The sequence below is a fragment of the Rhodnius prolixus genome, unplaced genomic scaffold, assembly GCF_049639745.1.
Source record: "Rhodnius prolixus isolate KJV_2025 unplaced genomic scaffold, Rpr scaffold_10, whole genome shotgun sequence".
Taxonomy (NCBI): Eukaryota; Metazoa; Arthropoda; class Insecta; order Hemiptera; family Reduviidae; genus Rhodnius; species Rhodnius prolixus.
In genome coordinates, this window is record NW_027411615.1 from 3813740 (window position 1) to 3829719 (window position 15980).

The 15980-nt window shown below is 32.4% G+C and overlaps 1 protein-coding gene across 4 annotated transcripts in view; it reads right to left on the reverse strand.

The window, feature by feature from the left end:
* The window catches only part of LOC141457218 (lachesin-like), a 492403-nt gene that overhangs the window by 23997 nt on the left and 452426 nt on the right, over window positions 1-15980 (reverse strand). For 2 of the 4 annotated variants that reach the window (XM_074133882.1, XM_074133879.1), the window contains exon 8: window positions 10058-10218. In XM_074133882.1, the coding sequence (XP_073989983.1) occupies window positions 10058-10218 (161 nt within the window). The remainder of the gene's footprint in view (window positions 1-10057; window positions 10219-15980) is intronic. The other 2 variants (XM_074133883.1, XM_074133880.1) reach the window with 1 other exon arrangement.

Genomic DNA, 15980 nt, shown 5'->3' on the forward strand with positions numbered 1-15980 from the left:
TACAGATTTAAGCACATAGAGTTGGTGGAGAATATTATGTCTTCGTAGCGAAATGGTGCATCTAAATACTTGTATATGTCGTCAAGTATTCGTTCTACTACATAACGTGGACATATCCATTATTATATGTTTGAAATCCTGCTCCTCATTGCAATCTACGCAAAGAGGAGAGGACCTTTTGTTGATCCTGTGAAGATAAGATCCACACACACCGCCTGGTTCGCTCTCTCAGCCTGCTTATTGTCGTGACAGATCCCTTAAACCATGGTTTTCTAGGTAACTGATCTGCCATAGTTTTATAGAATTTCCATTTCTGGCTACTTATTTCAATGTTGTACATGATCATAATTGAAGCAAAGAAGATGAATACAAAATTTTACACTAGAGTTATTTTGAATTTAAGGCTGTTAACAAATAACTTTGTTGGCGTTTGACGACGATTCAATGATATTGGCGACTAACAATTTTGTGATCTTAAGAATGACCAGAAAAAAGAGTGAAAAGAAGAGTTGCAGTAGATCAACAAGGATATCAATACAAAAATGATGAGATTGGAGAAGAAGTCATCTAATATAAGAAAAGGCGCAATAAGAATAATCTACGAAAGAGTAGGACTTTTTCATAGGTGGGGCACAAATATTAGCAAAAAATAAATACTTAGAAGACAAAGAAATGGAATTGTAATTCATCTTTCAAGATTACAGCATCTCTCATTATTTATTCTATAGATCTAGAATGCTCTTTAGCTCAGCCCGTTCTGTTAAGTATATCCTGAATCTTATTAGTGAGTTTTGAGGAAATAATTTCTAATTCCCATTTAGATTCTAAAGACTTCAATACAAATCTCAACTTTCTCTCGATACAGTAATACATTAAATTCAATTTGAGAAGTTTTAGTTAAACTTTAAGGAACAATATAAGACAAGAATCACTAACTATACGCTATAAATGAATTAGACAATCTAAGAGATACCCAGCTAATGCCAAACAAGACCTACTAATTATTCTATTTAGAGAGACAGAGATAGGCAGGCGTACACTAAGCCTAACTTTCATTATGTACACATCTTAACAGAAACATGGAAGCTTCGGTTATGTTAGGTTAGGTTAGCTAGTAAAGCGCTAAATACCCAATTTGTTCTGTACAATGGCTGTCTTCAGCATTCACCCGGGGTGTGTCATGCTGTACATGACACCTGACCATTAACTATATCATCTGAACATATACAGGTTCCTCCAGGCTACACTTCTGACCAATCCAATTTTACTCAACTCTACTCTATAAACCATTTATTTATGTACTATAGTTACGGTAACAAGTCACATAATTTATTATAATAAATACGACAGATGCTACACGTTTTTCCATCTGTTTATTTTTACCTAAATCTATTTTTAAACAAAGTGCACTGGAAAAAGCTCCGGGTAGGGAAGGGATTAGCTATGCGGTTAGCGTACTGGACTCCCACGCGGAGGTCCCGGGTTCGAATCCAGCTGCTGACCCTTAGATTTTCTCTTCCTAGGAGCTTCTTACAGCTCACTGTCCGGTGATGGACAGTGTTGTCTGTAACGAGAGAACACTGTCCGGAGGCCGGCAGTGCACTGGAAAAAGCTCCGGGCGCTAATGACCTCAGCTGTTGATGCGCCAAAAAAAAAAAAATAAAAAAAAAAATAAAAAAAAAATAAAGTGACGATCATCAGTGAAAAACAGGAAAAATCTATGAAAAAAAGAAGTTAATCTGCGTACAACTTTGACTAAGACTATTCAAAATTACCCACCCTCTCTCAAGAACCACAGCTTCCTCCGCAATCCTTAGCCACTTACTCCCACCCTCATGCATTCTCAAATGGATCCCCTAGATCAGTGATGGCGAACCTATGACCCACGGGTCAGACCCTGACCCGCACAAGCTTTTTCACTGACCCACAATTGCTAGGCAACCATTTGTTTGTTTATGGGGGATGATTTAGATTTTCTAATTGTGTGGATAATTTATATTCTATCTGTATTTCTTTTTCAATCACGCATTGGACACAAAAGCAATTTAAATGCTATCTATAACCTTTAGTTTGATCATTACAGTTCTAAAACGCAAACGACGACAAATGCTTTTGTAGTATTTGAAATAAAGTAAAATTGTTTACAAAAATATCAAATAAAATGTATAATTTTACTCATATTTTGTTTGTTAAGAAAATCGACAACCCAAAGCAAATAACCATATTTAGATTTTTCTTCAGATAAAACACACTTTTCTAAGGTTTTGTTCAGTTATGTTTGTAAAAAGAGACTTTCATAGCACTTGTTTCGTCCCGTTTTACCCGTTTTGGATTCAGAAAACCTTAAAACCGATATTTCTGGTGAAAACAGAAAATTTCACCCGAAGAAAAAGCGTGTTGAAAAATTCAACTTTTCTTTTGGAATTTACAATTTTTGTTTTTGCTTTTTATTCAATTTAATTTTTTTATATTACACGCTCTTTCATGTTTTAAAAATATCATTAACATTAACATGAGTACATTCATTATCTTTATAATATTTGCATTAATAATCATGTCATAGAACGTAATATCTCAGTTCTTGGAGCGATTTCTTTATTTTCCCTTTTTCCGGCAGCTGATTTCAAAAAATATGTAGATTAAAGCTCATGTTAATTTAGCTAATTTTATGAAAAATAATTTAGTTCAATTTTAATTCAACTTTCCTTTTATAAATTCTTTATTCTTATTATTTGAATTGGAGGGGACCCCATATTTATGATGAAATTTTGAGTAAATCCCCTGGGTTATCACAACTAAGCGATATTTGTAAGAAAAGAATTTTTTTCCCCAGCGAGTCTTGCTCGATTCTAGTTATACATACTATATAGTTTGTGCATATTAATTCGAACGGGATTCGTGTAAGCGAAAACAATACAAAGATCATAATGTTCTGAATAAGATGAAGCCATGGACAATTCAATCAGAGGAAGCCTTTAATAAATAGGTAGAAATGATGTAATGGTCATTTACGTTAATTTAATACATAATTTTAATATTTTCTGTAAATATCTGCTGACATTACTTATCAATACCATAGCAAAACTACCGCCTCTGCAACTTCATTAAAATAAGCAAAAAAATAGATAAATAAAGGTTAAAAAAAAGGCTAGGCAAAAAATAAATAAAAAATACAGGACTGAAATTGTCCATAATAAAGTTTTTCCATTTTCCATTTTAGAGATATTTTGATTATTCACAGATACATGCAAAACCTATTCTATAAACCATTTTTTATAGAAATAAAACAATGAACTGATATTCCCAGAGTAATCTCAAAAAAACACTTTACATAAAAACTAAAACAATAATCTGATATTCTCAAAGTAATCTAAAAAAAACCATTTTATATAAACTAAAACAATGAAATGATATTCCCAGAGTAATCTTAATAAACCATTTTTTATTCAAACTAAAACAATGAAATGATATTCCCAGAGTAATCTTAATAAACCATTTTTTATTCAAACTAAAACAATGAACTGATATTCCCAGAATAATATAAAATATACACATTTTATTCAAACTAAAACAATAAATGATATTCCCAGAGTAATCTTAATAAACCATTTTTTATTCAAACTAAAACAATGAACTGATATTCCCAGAATAATATAAAATATACACATTTTATTCAAACTAAAACAATAAATGATATTCCCAGAGTAATCTTAATAAACCATTTTTTATTCAAACTAAAACAATGAACTGATATTCCCAGAATAATATAAAATATACACATTTTATTCAAACTAAAACAATAAATGATATTCCCAGAGTAATCTTAATAAACCATTTTTTATTCAAACTAAAACAATGAACTGATATTCCCAGAATAATATAAAACTCCTTAACAAAAACTTACAGTTTCAAATGTTAAGTATAAGGGTTGATTAAACGCCAAAAGGTACACAAATCAGCGTGTACCCAACATTTCATTAATACTTCATTAATAGTCAAGTAATTCTACTGCATTAATTTTCATTAATAAGTTATTTTTTAGAATTTATTAGATGTCACAGACCCTTATGCTGGCCATTTTCGTCTACAAAATATAATATGTTCAAGTAGCACTGTAGATTGACTGTAATATCTAGTTATTTATAATAATCAAACTATTAATTACAGGTTAAAAAGAAAAACGTTACAAAAAATAAAAAAAAAATATGAGGCTAAAAAATTCAAAACTTTTTTTTATAAAAAACTTACATTAATGATTTTATTTCATTTATTTATTTTTATTTTTAAATAAAAATCGTCGGTATAAGTTCATTCTTCGATTAAAGTAATTGTTATTTTATGTAGTAGTCAAACGTTTATAATAATAGGTAATAATTATCTGGCTTTATCGCAAATAATATAGTTTTCTTCAATTACATTCTCAATCTAGATATTCATCCCACAATGTTGTATATATGTAATATCGGTAAGACGAATTCAAGACAGTAGCCTACTCTAACTTTGTATTTTTCTACTTTAACATGCTTGTTCATATATATGTAGATATGCATATTTTTAGGACAGCTAATTATTCCAGCATTTTACTATAAGTAAAATTAGGGGGACTAAATTAAATTACAATTGAGAAATGAATAATTGTTGTTGAATAATCTACTTGTTATTAACTGTGTGTTATTTGTGCTCACGAATATTTCGGTAAGACGAATTCAAGACAGTAGCCTACTCTAACTTTGTCTTGTTCTACTTTAACATGCACGTACATATATATGTGATTTATCATAATTATAACAAAAAATATTATAAATGAAGTGGCCAGCATAAGGGTCTGTGACATCTAATAAATTCTAAAAAATAACTTATTAATGAAAATTAATGCAGTAGAATTACTTGACTATTAATGAAGTATTAATGAAATGTTGGGTACACGCTGATTTGTGTACCTTTTGGCGTTTAATCAACCCTTATACTTAACATTTGAAACTGTAAGTTTTTGTTAAGGAGATTTTTGTACCTTTTGGATAGATTTTCCTTTTTGTCTATTTTACAAAGTTACATATCTTCTTTACAGATTTTTTTAAAATTTGGAATAAGCAATTCTATCATTATAATCTGATAAGGTGTTAAGTCGGAACCGTAACTACCACTGGAGAGATCTTTTTAAAGAATGATTATAGTTGCGTTCCCCCAAACCATCCTCAATAACAATTTTTTTGAAAAAGCGTTTTGAATAACAAAGGAAGGTATTTATACGTAAATAGCAAAATTAAACTGCGATTTCAGTACTTCCTTTTAAGAGGAGTAAGAAAAATAAACTACGATTGCAGTACTTCTCCCTAAAAGGCAAAGAGGCAAAGATTTTTTAATCGAACGACAATTCATTGATTTAAATCGGTTCACTCATTGATAATTTAAACGATTGCAGTACTTCCTCTTAGTAGGTGCAAGAGCATCAGCAACGTAGAGGAGCTTTAACCACTTATTCGAGCTGAATTTTATCAAAATCGGATTTAGCATTATAGAAATATTGGTAATAATAGTTTTAGAAAGGGCCTTATTTGGGTGGGGCAAACTCCCCTCCTTATGAGGCACGGCGTCGAGACTTTTAAAGTGCAAATCTGTACAAAATTTCGATTCGAATGACACTTCATTCATGAAAATCGGTTCACGTGTCGATAATTTGCAACGATCGCTATACTTCCCCTCAACAAGTGGAAGAGCTGATCGCCGCTTTAATGTTACGTAGGGGAGCCCTAACCCTATCATCCTACCAAATTTTATCAAAATCGGGCCAAGATTTACAGAGTAATTAGTAATAATAATTTTGGAGGGGGCCTTACATTAAGGGGGCTAACTCCTCTCTTGTTTAATGTACAGCGTCGAGACCCCCAAAAGGCACATCTACATAAAATTCCGAATCGAATGACACCTCATTCATGAAAATCGGTTTGCGCGTTTAGGCGCTACGTTGTTTACAAAAAAGGTAACAACAAGGACAACAAGAAGAAGAAGAAGAAGAACAAGAACAAGAACATTTTTTGAAAAAGCGGTTTTTGCTCATTTTTGGCAACTTTTTTCTCGAAACCTATTAGATCTGGGTTGTTGCAAAAAAATTACAGTTATAAAGGAGGGTTTGCCCTTTATTTTAAAGAAAATTTGGGAATTTTATCTTTTATAGAAAAAGAGAAAAAAATTGTCAAAGTTGGGTGTTTTTCAACGTTACGCTTTTTCGTGCAGTTTTTGACGATCAACCCTTATACAACTGTCCTACCGGACAGTTTTAATATACACATTTTATTCAAACTAAAACAATAAATGATATTCCCAGAGTAATCTTAATAAACCATTTTTTATTCAAACTAAAACAATGAACTGATATTCCCAGAATAATATAAAATATACACATTTTATTCAAACTAAAACAATAAATGATATTCCCAGAGTAATCTTAATAAACCATTTTTTATTCAAACTAAAACAATGAACTGATATTTCCAGAATAATATAAAATATACACATTTTATTCAAACTAAAACAATAAATGATATTCCCAGAGTAATCTTAATAAACCATTTTTTATTCAAACTAAAACTATGAACTGATATTCCCAGAATAATATAAAATATACACATTTTATTCAAACTAAAACAATAATTGATATTCCCAGAGTAATCTTAATAAACCATTTTTTATTCAAACTAAAACAATGAACTGATATTCCCAGAATAATATAAAATATACACATTTTATTCAAACTAAAACAATAAATGATATTCCCAGAGTAATCTTAATAAACCATTTTTTATTCAAACTAAAACAATGAACTGATATTCCCAGAATAATATAAAATATACACATTTTATTCAAACTAAAACAATGAAATGATATTCCCAGAGTTATATCAAAAAACCACTTTGTATTGAAACTAAAACAATGAACTGATATTCCCAAAGGAATCTCAAAAAACCACTTTACATAACAACTAAAACAATGAACTGATATTCCCAGAGTAATCTTAAAAAACCACATTTTATTCAAACTAAAACAATGAACTGATATTCCCAGAGTAATCTTAATAAACCATTTTTTATTCAAACTAAAACAATGAACTGATATTCCCAGAGTTCTCTTAAAAAAAAAACACTATATTCAAACTAAAGCATTGAAATGATATTCCCAGAGTTATATCAAAAAACCACTTTGTATTGAAACTAAAACAATGAACTGATATTCCCAAAGGAATCTCAAAAAACCACTTTACATAACAACTAAAACAATGAACTGATATTCCCAGAGTAATCTTAAAAAACCACATTTTATTCAAACTAAAACAATGAACTGATATTCCCAGAGTAATCTTAATAAACCACTTTTTATTCAAACTAAAACAATGAACTGATATTCCCAGAGTAATCTTAAAAAAACACTATATTCAAACTAAAACAATGAACTGATATTCCTAGAATAATCTTAAAAAAAACACTATATTCAAACTAAAGCAATGAAATGATATTCCCAGAGTTATATCAAAAAACCACTTTGTATTGAAACTAAAACAATGAACTGATATTCCCAAAGGAATCTCAAAAAACCACTTTACATAACAACTAAAACAATGAACTTATATTCCCAGAGTAATCTTAAAAAACCACATTTTATTCAAACTAAAACAATGAACTGATATTCCCAGAGTAATCTTAATAAACCATTTTTTATTCAAACTAAAACAATGAACTGATATTCCCAGAGTAATCTTAAAAAAAACACTATATTCTAACTAAAACAATGAACTGGTATTCCCAGAGTAACCTCAAAAACCTTTGAACTCAAATTTGAAAACTTTGTCCCCGATCATAATACTTCTAAGTTAACTACTAAAACAAGAAGAAAGTAAAAAAATTAAGTATCAAATGAAAAGAGAAGTTAATTAACTCAAAATATAAGTTGCTACTTAGAGAGAACTCTTTATGCAATATTAGTTATTTATCAGTGCTTTAACCTCAGCCGATGGTGATTTTAATTAAGGCGAACTGGCTAATTAGGTATGTACTTGAATAATATTTTCTTAGTGACCCAAGTAAACAGAAATTCTAAACACTCAACTCAACTCAAAGTGGGTCTCTACTAGTTAGTTTACACTAATTTGGCATTCCTTTGCTATAATCAATACTCCCCTATATGGCTAATTTAATTTACCAAACAAGCAATAATTCTGGAATAATTTACAGATTTACGAATTATTTAAATACGGAGAAAGCTAATTACCGTGAGTAACTATTTGCTTTTCCTAGAGTAGCAATTACTTTATTGCAAATTGAATTAATTTTCTCTTATAGCGTGCAGTTTTAATAGAATAATAGACTTACCCAACTGTTCTGGCAGCTCTCATTGCTACTGATTTATCCAATGGAATGAAACAATCGAATCATTTAATGGTGAGGATTTCTTTTTACCTTCCGTGTATAGCACAGATTAACAGCTGTGACATGAAGAAGGTTATAAACAGCTGACTGTGGTGGCAGTGGACTTATGGGTAATATTTGATTATGTGAATTTTTATTGGTTTAAAATATTTAAATTAACCCAATTAGGATGTCTTAAACATTATATTGACCGTAAAATTAAATAGCACTGATTAACAGCTGTGACATGAAGAAGGTTATAAACAGCTGACTGTGGTGGCAGTGGACTTATGGGTAATATTTGATTATGTGAATTTTTATTGGTTTAAAATATTTAAATTAACCCAATTAGGATGTCTTAAACATTATATTGACCGTAAAATTAAATATTTTTTTATTTATTGATTTTTTTTTTTTAAATAGGCGTCAGGAGCTTTTATCTAATCAGTGATCTCTTTCAATTATTATCGGGCAGTGAGCTGCAAGAACTCCTAGGAAAAGTGAAATCTAAGAGCCAGCTGTTGAATTCGAATCCTAGAATCACCGCGTTGGAATTCAGTATACGCTAATCACTTAGCTAATTCCTTCCATAATTATCTAAAGAGGATAATACATCCTAGAATCTAACTGCGAGGGGGGGGGGAATTCAATATATTAATGGAGCGCTTAACTCTGACACCTGTATAACCCTGCCCTAACTTCCATTTCATTATCTCTGATAATATTACTTTCAAAGAATATCGATAATTTGACAATATTACTTTTAAAGGATATCGGATAATGTTTCAATTAATCGAAGATTTAATTCTGTTTGTTTGTTATAATGCCAGATTTAGTATTTCCATATTTAAGTTCATCAGATTTGGGCACATAAATTTGACTTACATTTATAAAGCTTCCGAGTCACGAGAACAATTCGCTCACAAACTGATATAGAAATTTGGAGTGAACACATAGAGAAAGTTAATGAAAGATTTTAATAAATGCAAGTATGGTGAGTGGTAATATCGAGACAGAGCTGTAAGTACCAAAGGCTTGGATTTTTTGATTGTCCTACAACAACAGGCCTACAACATCCTTAAATACTCAAATATTATTCCAATCCTCCTAGCTTACAGAAATAGCTAAAACAAACAGTACACATGTAGCAATGGCTTCTGGAGCCCATAACTGGGATTGTGGATATCAGATTAAGAGAGTTATTTGACTCGGATACCCGCAGAGATGTCAGAGATGTTTTGAAGAAGTGGCCTAGACCCACTCCCACCTAAAGCGGAAGCCAGCTACTACTACTGCTCATAGATTTTTTTCTCAGCAGCATCAAAATCTTAACTTCTTTGGTTATGAATAGCGAACAAAATGTAAAACGAGAAGAAATTTAAATTGCGGGTTTTTGGAGGCGATCTGGAAAAAAAATACCATGCACATCTAGCCTACAGATTTCGTCTTGCCTTAATTAAACAAAAAAACATTATTAAACAAAAATAAACATCATTTACTGACCTTAATTAACAATAAATCATTATTAAACAAAAATAAACATCATTTACTGACCATAATTAAACAATAAATCATTATTAAACAAAAATAAACATCATTTACTGACCATAATTAAACAATAAATCATTATTAAACAAAAATAAACATCATTTACTGACCATAAAGACGAAGTGTTCCTTCAGCTTTGCCCAGAGAATTGGTAGACACACACGTGTACGTCCCAATATCTTCCTTACTGAACGTTCGGATCACCAGCCACATCAGCACTTTGTAAGTGGATCTGCTCTCCATTATGGAATACTTGGATCTGGAATTGAAACTACAATATCAATAATTATAGGATCAAAAGTAGATAAACAAAGTGATACTCCATTTTTAGAGTACTTTAATTAAGTAAGGACTACAAAATTGTGGCAATTACTTGTAAATATCTCCCCCTCCATATTACTCTGCTAAGATATTCTGACTGAAATTAATTTTAATTACTTCTTTGGCCAATCATTAAACGTCCTTTGAGGGTAAAGTAAGGTCTCAGCGGATTTTTTATGCGAGCTTCAACGCCCAACTGCCCAAATTATGAGCCATGTACGGGAAAGCGTTGCTGCCCGCAGGATCCGAACTATGGATTTTCCACTTCTAAAATCCACACTTCATAACCGCTACACCCTTTGATCCCATTCTCAAAAAACACCGCTAATAGTAAGCAGTAGCAAAATGGAATGCTATTAGTGCAATGTACGTATTGTGGTGGGTACTACGATTCATTTTCTTTCTTAGCCGTAGATCGCACTTATCTAAGCGGTAGCGTACCTTCCGCTTTAGGCTTCAAGGCTCAGCCTATCCACGACATGTTTAGAAAAAAAAAGAAAACATAGCTTTTATTGGTAGCTTCCTGTATTTCAGCACAAATTGCAGCTTTACAAAACAAAAATTATTTTTGAATAACGTAATCTACAAATGAATACCAGCATGAACGTCCTAGAATTATACCAAAAGCAGATGGATTTTCGCCGCCTCCTGCAATAGCACAGTTGTCCCCACTTCTTGTGACCATTCCAAAGGCTAAAAGTAGACAGTCTAAGAGATGAGACGCACTCTGGTGATTTGAAATTATGTAGTTTGGCTATTATCTTAAAGCGGTGGATACTAAATACTTGTATCGCGGGACACATTCTATCGCCATTTTTGTTGACTTTTGATACAAATTCATAACAAAGATGATCGTTCATATAATAAATAATTCCCAGTGGCGAGCGAATGAGAATTCAGTATATTTACATACCAATCATACGTACAAACCCACGCAAATTACATCCTTATGCCCATAAAATGGGCAATCCCACCATTTTGGGCATATCCACATCTAAAGAACAAAAATTGTTTTCATTTTAATCATTTGTAAATTTCACTATTTGTAGAGGCTGAGGAGCCACAGGAATGTTTTTACTGGCCAAAAACTCGTTTATTGAAATTGCTGTGTGACAAGGACCATTATCGTGATGCAACACCCACTTGTTCTTGAGGTTTTTCAAGAACCTCTCGGTAAAAGTGTTGATTGACCGTTTTTGACCTTGAGGTAGAAACTCTTTGTGGACGATTCCGTGGATATCGAAAAAACAAATCAGCATGCATTTGATCTCTTCGACTTCGCCATCCTTGCTATTTTGGGCCTTGGAGAGGTTGAAGTGTGCGACTCCATGCTCTGGCGCTTGGTTTCTGGGTCGTACTCAAACATCACCAAGACTCGTCCACCAGTAATGACACTTGTGACTTTTTTCTCTACCCGAAGTTGAAAAATCACCTTAAGGGAACTCATTTTGGAACAGTCGAAAACATTCAAACGGCTGTAACCGACCAGCTGAAGGCTATTCCAGTATCAGAGTTTAAGCACTGCTATGAGGAGTGGAAGAAACGTCTCCAGCGCTGAGTGGCTTCAGAAGGAAGTTATTTTGAAGGTGACAATATAGAATTATAATTCTTTTTGAATACAAAAATTTAAAAAAAAAAAAATCAGTCTCATTACTTAATTTACAGACCTCGTATATTTTTATGAATAAAATGAATCTGAAATCGGGAAGAAAACTTATTTTCATGTATCAGCCCCCCCCCAAAAAAAACTTATGAATAATTTTAAACTATAAAAATTTTATCTATTTCAAAATTTTAAACGACTATAGTTTGAGAAAGATTCATCATAAAATTGAATTATATTCTAGACCAAGCATTTATATTTATAAATATGTATAATCCGTTCACACCTAAACATTCATCGAGTCATGTTCAGATGATGTTTATATCAATTAGTTATTAACATGTGATGCTGCCACCTGACCTAATATGGTGAAACTTGTCATAATATCAACTATATCATTGTTGTAATCATAATATCAATTATATCATTGTTGTAATTAATATCACATCTTAATGCATTATTAATCAGTGCATATATCATACAGTGAATGCTGTTGTTGATATTACCATGTATACGTTGGTCCATTTGAACAATTCTGTCAGTATAAATAAATATAATATATACAGGGTGTTCATTTTAAGACGGCTCAAATGCATTTCATGCTTAAACGGTTGGTCTGACCGAAAAATGGTAGAGGAAAAATTTGTTGCCCGTCGCCTCTAGTTTCAGAAAATGTGGCTTGATTTTAGATTCCTGCCCGCATACGCGGCTGACGCGCGACCAAAAGTGAGGATTCGCAGTTGACCCCCATTTTCATATACACCGTTTTAAAGAGTATAAAAAGTTATGAAAGAAACCGGAAACCGCAATTCGATATCTTCAAAATTAAAGGTGCTAGGCCATTTCAAAATCTGGTATTTATTAATCATATTTCAATTTTTTTAACTTGTTATCAAAGAGAAAGAAGAGCTCGCGATAGGTCATTTTTATGTATTTTTTCATCCCCTTTCTACTAAAAATATTGCCAAGGCAGTAAAGCCAGTGTTTTTCTTAATATCGTGAAATAAGTCGTTTTCCGAGTGATTTTTCTTAGAAAAATCCAATGTTAAGACCTTTAGTTGTTCTCAAGCACACACAAAATGGCTAAAAATTTATTTTACATCTGTTACAAACAAGAAGGTTTAATAATTATTTGAAAATTTTGGGAGAGTTGCGTTTAATTACCAAAAAAATTGGAAACCTCCTGCCACATATTTAAGTGATCAATATCTTTCATGTAAAGGATCAAACGTATTCCTTAATTTATCAAATAATGCACTTTACTCAACTTGTGAAGCATGTACTGAGCCTTCAAAGGTGCCTCCTCAGATACAGAGAGCAGTTGATAACCTCCTGGCTAACCTGGCTTGCGAGTCAGAGGATATCTCATATTCTGAAACTAGAGGTGACGGGCAACGAATTTTTCCTCTACCATTTTTTTGCTCAGATTAACCGTTTAAGCATGAAATGCATTTGAGCCGTCTTAAAATGAACACCCTGGATATATCATTTATATGTTTATTTAAAAATTAGTAGAAGATTTTTTTTTTTATTAAAAAATTTAACGAGATGGGTGTTTGAAGCTAGAATTTTGTTGCGCCAGGTGTTGTTACGCTCGGGAATACCCGCAAGAAATAGCCAGTCCACTTCCTTCCCGGAAGTGTCGCACGGAGTTTCCAGCTGTAAGAGAAATTAGAGGATATCCGGAAACTTGCTCTCTCTCTCTCTCTAAATGATTGTTTCAAAAATTAACTTGAACAGTTCAAAAAAAAAAGTCGACTATTGTTGAATAATTTGAATTGCCCATTTACTTTGTATGATACAGTTACAAGTGGAAAACCTCCAACTTTCGATTAGGGAAAACAATTTGCAAACTTTATTAGCGAGAGAACACAAAAGCAAAATGAACTCGCACAAAAAAAACACAAAGAACAAAGAAGGTAGCACAGAATAATAGCATGCTATTGTTTAGATTGGCACATGATTGTGAAAAGTGGAATGGTTGAATCAGTTTTGTTTTCCCGTTTTTTCCAACCGGTTTCTGTATAATGACATGAAATTCTTCACATACTGGTGCTGCTGATGATGCTGCTACAGACTTTTCTGGAGCTTTTATTTCTACTTTTTTCACAAACACTCATTTCCCTTACTTTGTATTTTTGTTTGTCTTTGAATAATAAAAAACAGAGCCCGGGCTACTTGTCTTTGTACAAAAACTAATAAAATAAAAGATCCCCCCCCCCCTATCTATTACAATAAAAACATTTTAATTTAATGAATATACGCCGCAATCATTCTAAGGATCAATATTCATGGGTAATACACGAAACATTGCTTATTATTACTTGTAAAAAGTTTCATTGTGCTACATTTTAATTTTCTTTTTTTATTATTTACTATTTTGGGCGCGTCAACATCAAAAGCTATTGGTGCCAAGAGCTTTTACTCTGTTGGCAAGCTTCTAGGACAGTGATGGCGAACCTATGACCCGCGCAAGCTTTTTCACTGACCCACAATTGCTAGGCAACCATTTCTTTGTTTAAGCGGGTTGATTTAGATTTTCTAATTGTTGTGGATAATTTATATTCTATCTGTATTTTTTTTTCAATCACGCATTGACACAAAAGCAATTGAAATGCTATCTTATAACCTTTAGTTTGATCATTACAGTTCGAAAAGAGCAAATGACGAGCAAATGCTTTTGTAGTATTTGAAATAAAGCAAAAGTGTTTACAAAATATAAAATAAAATGTATAATTTTACTCATATTTTGTTTGTTAAAAAAATCGACAACCCAAAACAAATAACCATATTTAGATTTTTCTTCAGATAAAACACACTTTTTTAAGATTTTGTTCATGTTATGTTTAGTAAAAAGAGACATCCATAGCCACTTGTTTCGGTCCCGTTTTACCCGTTAAGCCAACTGAATTTTAAATATTTTTTTTTTTTTTTTGTAATTTATTTGTTATTCACAATCTACAATAGAATAAAATGCAATCAGTGAATATGATGAAAGTAGACTTTATGGCTGGATCAGCTTGAGGAGAGAAGCTGCCCTCCGGCAACACTCTCGCTGGAGTTCCTTACATTACTGGAGCTGGTCACGAGGCCAACAGCGTTTCAATCGTCGTGGAGGACGATCTGGAATCGTTGTGGAGGCAAGATTTTGAATAAGAGGATTGGTACAGAATGGAAGAGAGTCAAAGAATTTTCTATATTTAGATTTGGATTCGTCAGTTACGTATGAGATTTTGAGATCGTTATGGAGGGTGGAGTTAGAGACATAAAATGGAGAATTCGTAATCTGACGGAGAATTTTTGATTGAAAGGACTGTATTTTTTGTGAATTAGAAAGTTTGGCTGAACCCCACAGTTCGAGTCCATAAGTCCAGATCGGTTTGAGTACGCTGTTGTATAATTAGTCGTTTATGTTCCAGTGGTAGTTTGGATTGTCTGCCAATTAGTCGTAGTAGTAATTTGTTTCGTCGGTTGAGTTCAAGTCTTTTCAGTTTAGTGTGCGGATTCCACGTTAGTCTTTTGTCGATGTACATCCCAAGGTAGCGAACTAAATTAGCAGAAGGAAGAGGAATGGAGTTGAAACTTACAGAGGGACAAGAATTACGACGCAGAGTAAAAGTTATCTGTTCGCACTTTTGAGGATTGAATTTGACTCTCCACTTTTTGGCCCAGGGTTCTAGTTTGTGTAGATGTGTCTGTAGATGAGAGGAAGCGGTAATGGCGTCTGAGTTAGAAGAGAGAATAGCAGTATCGTCAGCGTAAGTGCAGAGTAAAGATGTTTAGTTTTGAAAATATTCAGTTTAAAATTCTTAAACTTAACTCTTGTGCAAATGGGCATTAGTGACCCAAGAGCTAGTACTGAAAGAAAATGAACAAAATTTTACCCACGTCTCAAAAAGGTTCGCCATCCCTGTCCTAGGCGGAAAAAAAAAATATTAAAATCCAAAGACTAGATTCGAATCCAGGATCTCCGCGTGGGGATCTAGTTAACTACTTGCAAATGCCTTCCATAATTTTCTCTAATTATTACTATTTTTCTTCATTTTCTTCACCAAATAAAGAGCTTTGAATTAGGCAATTAAAACTAGTCACGACCGCGAAACTTCTCA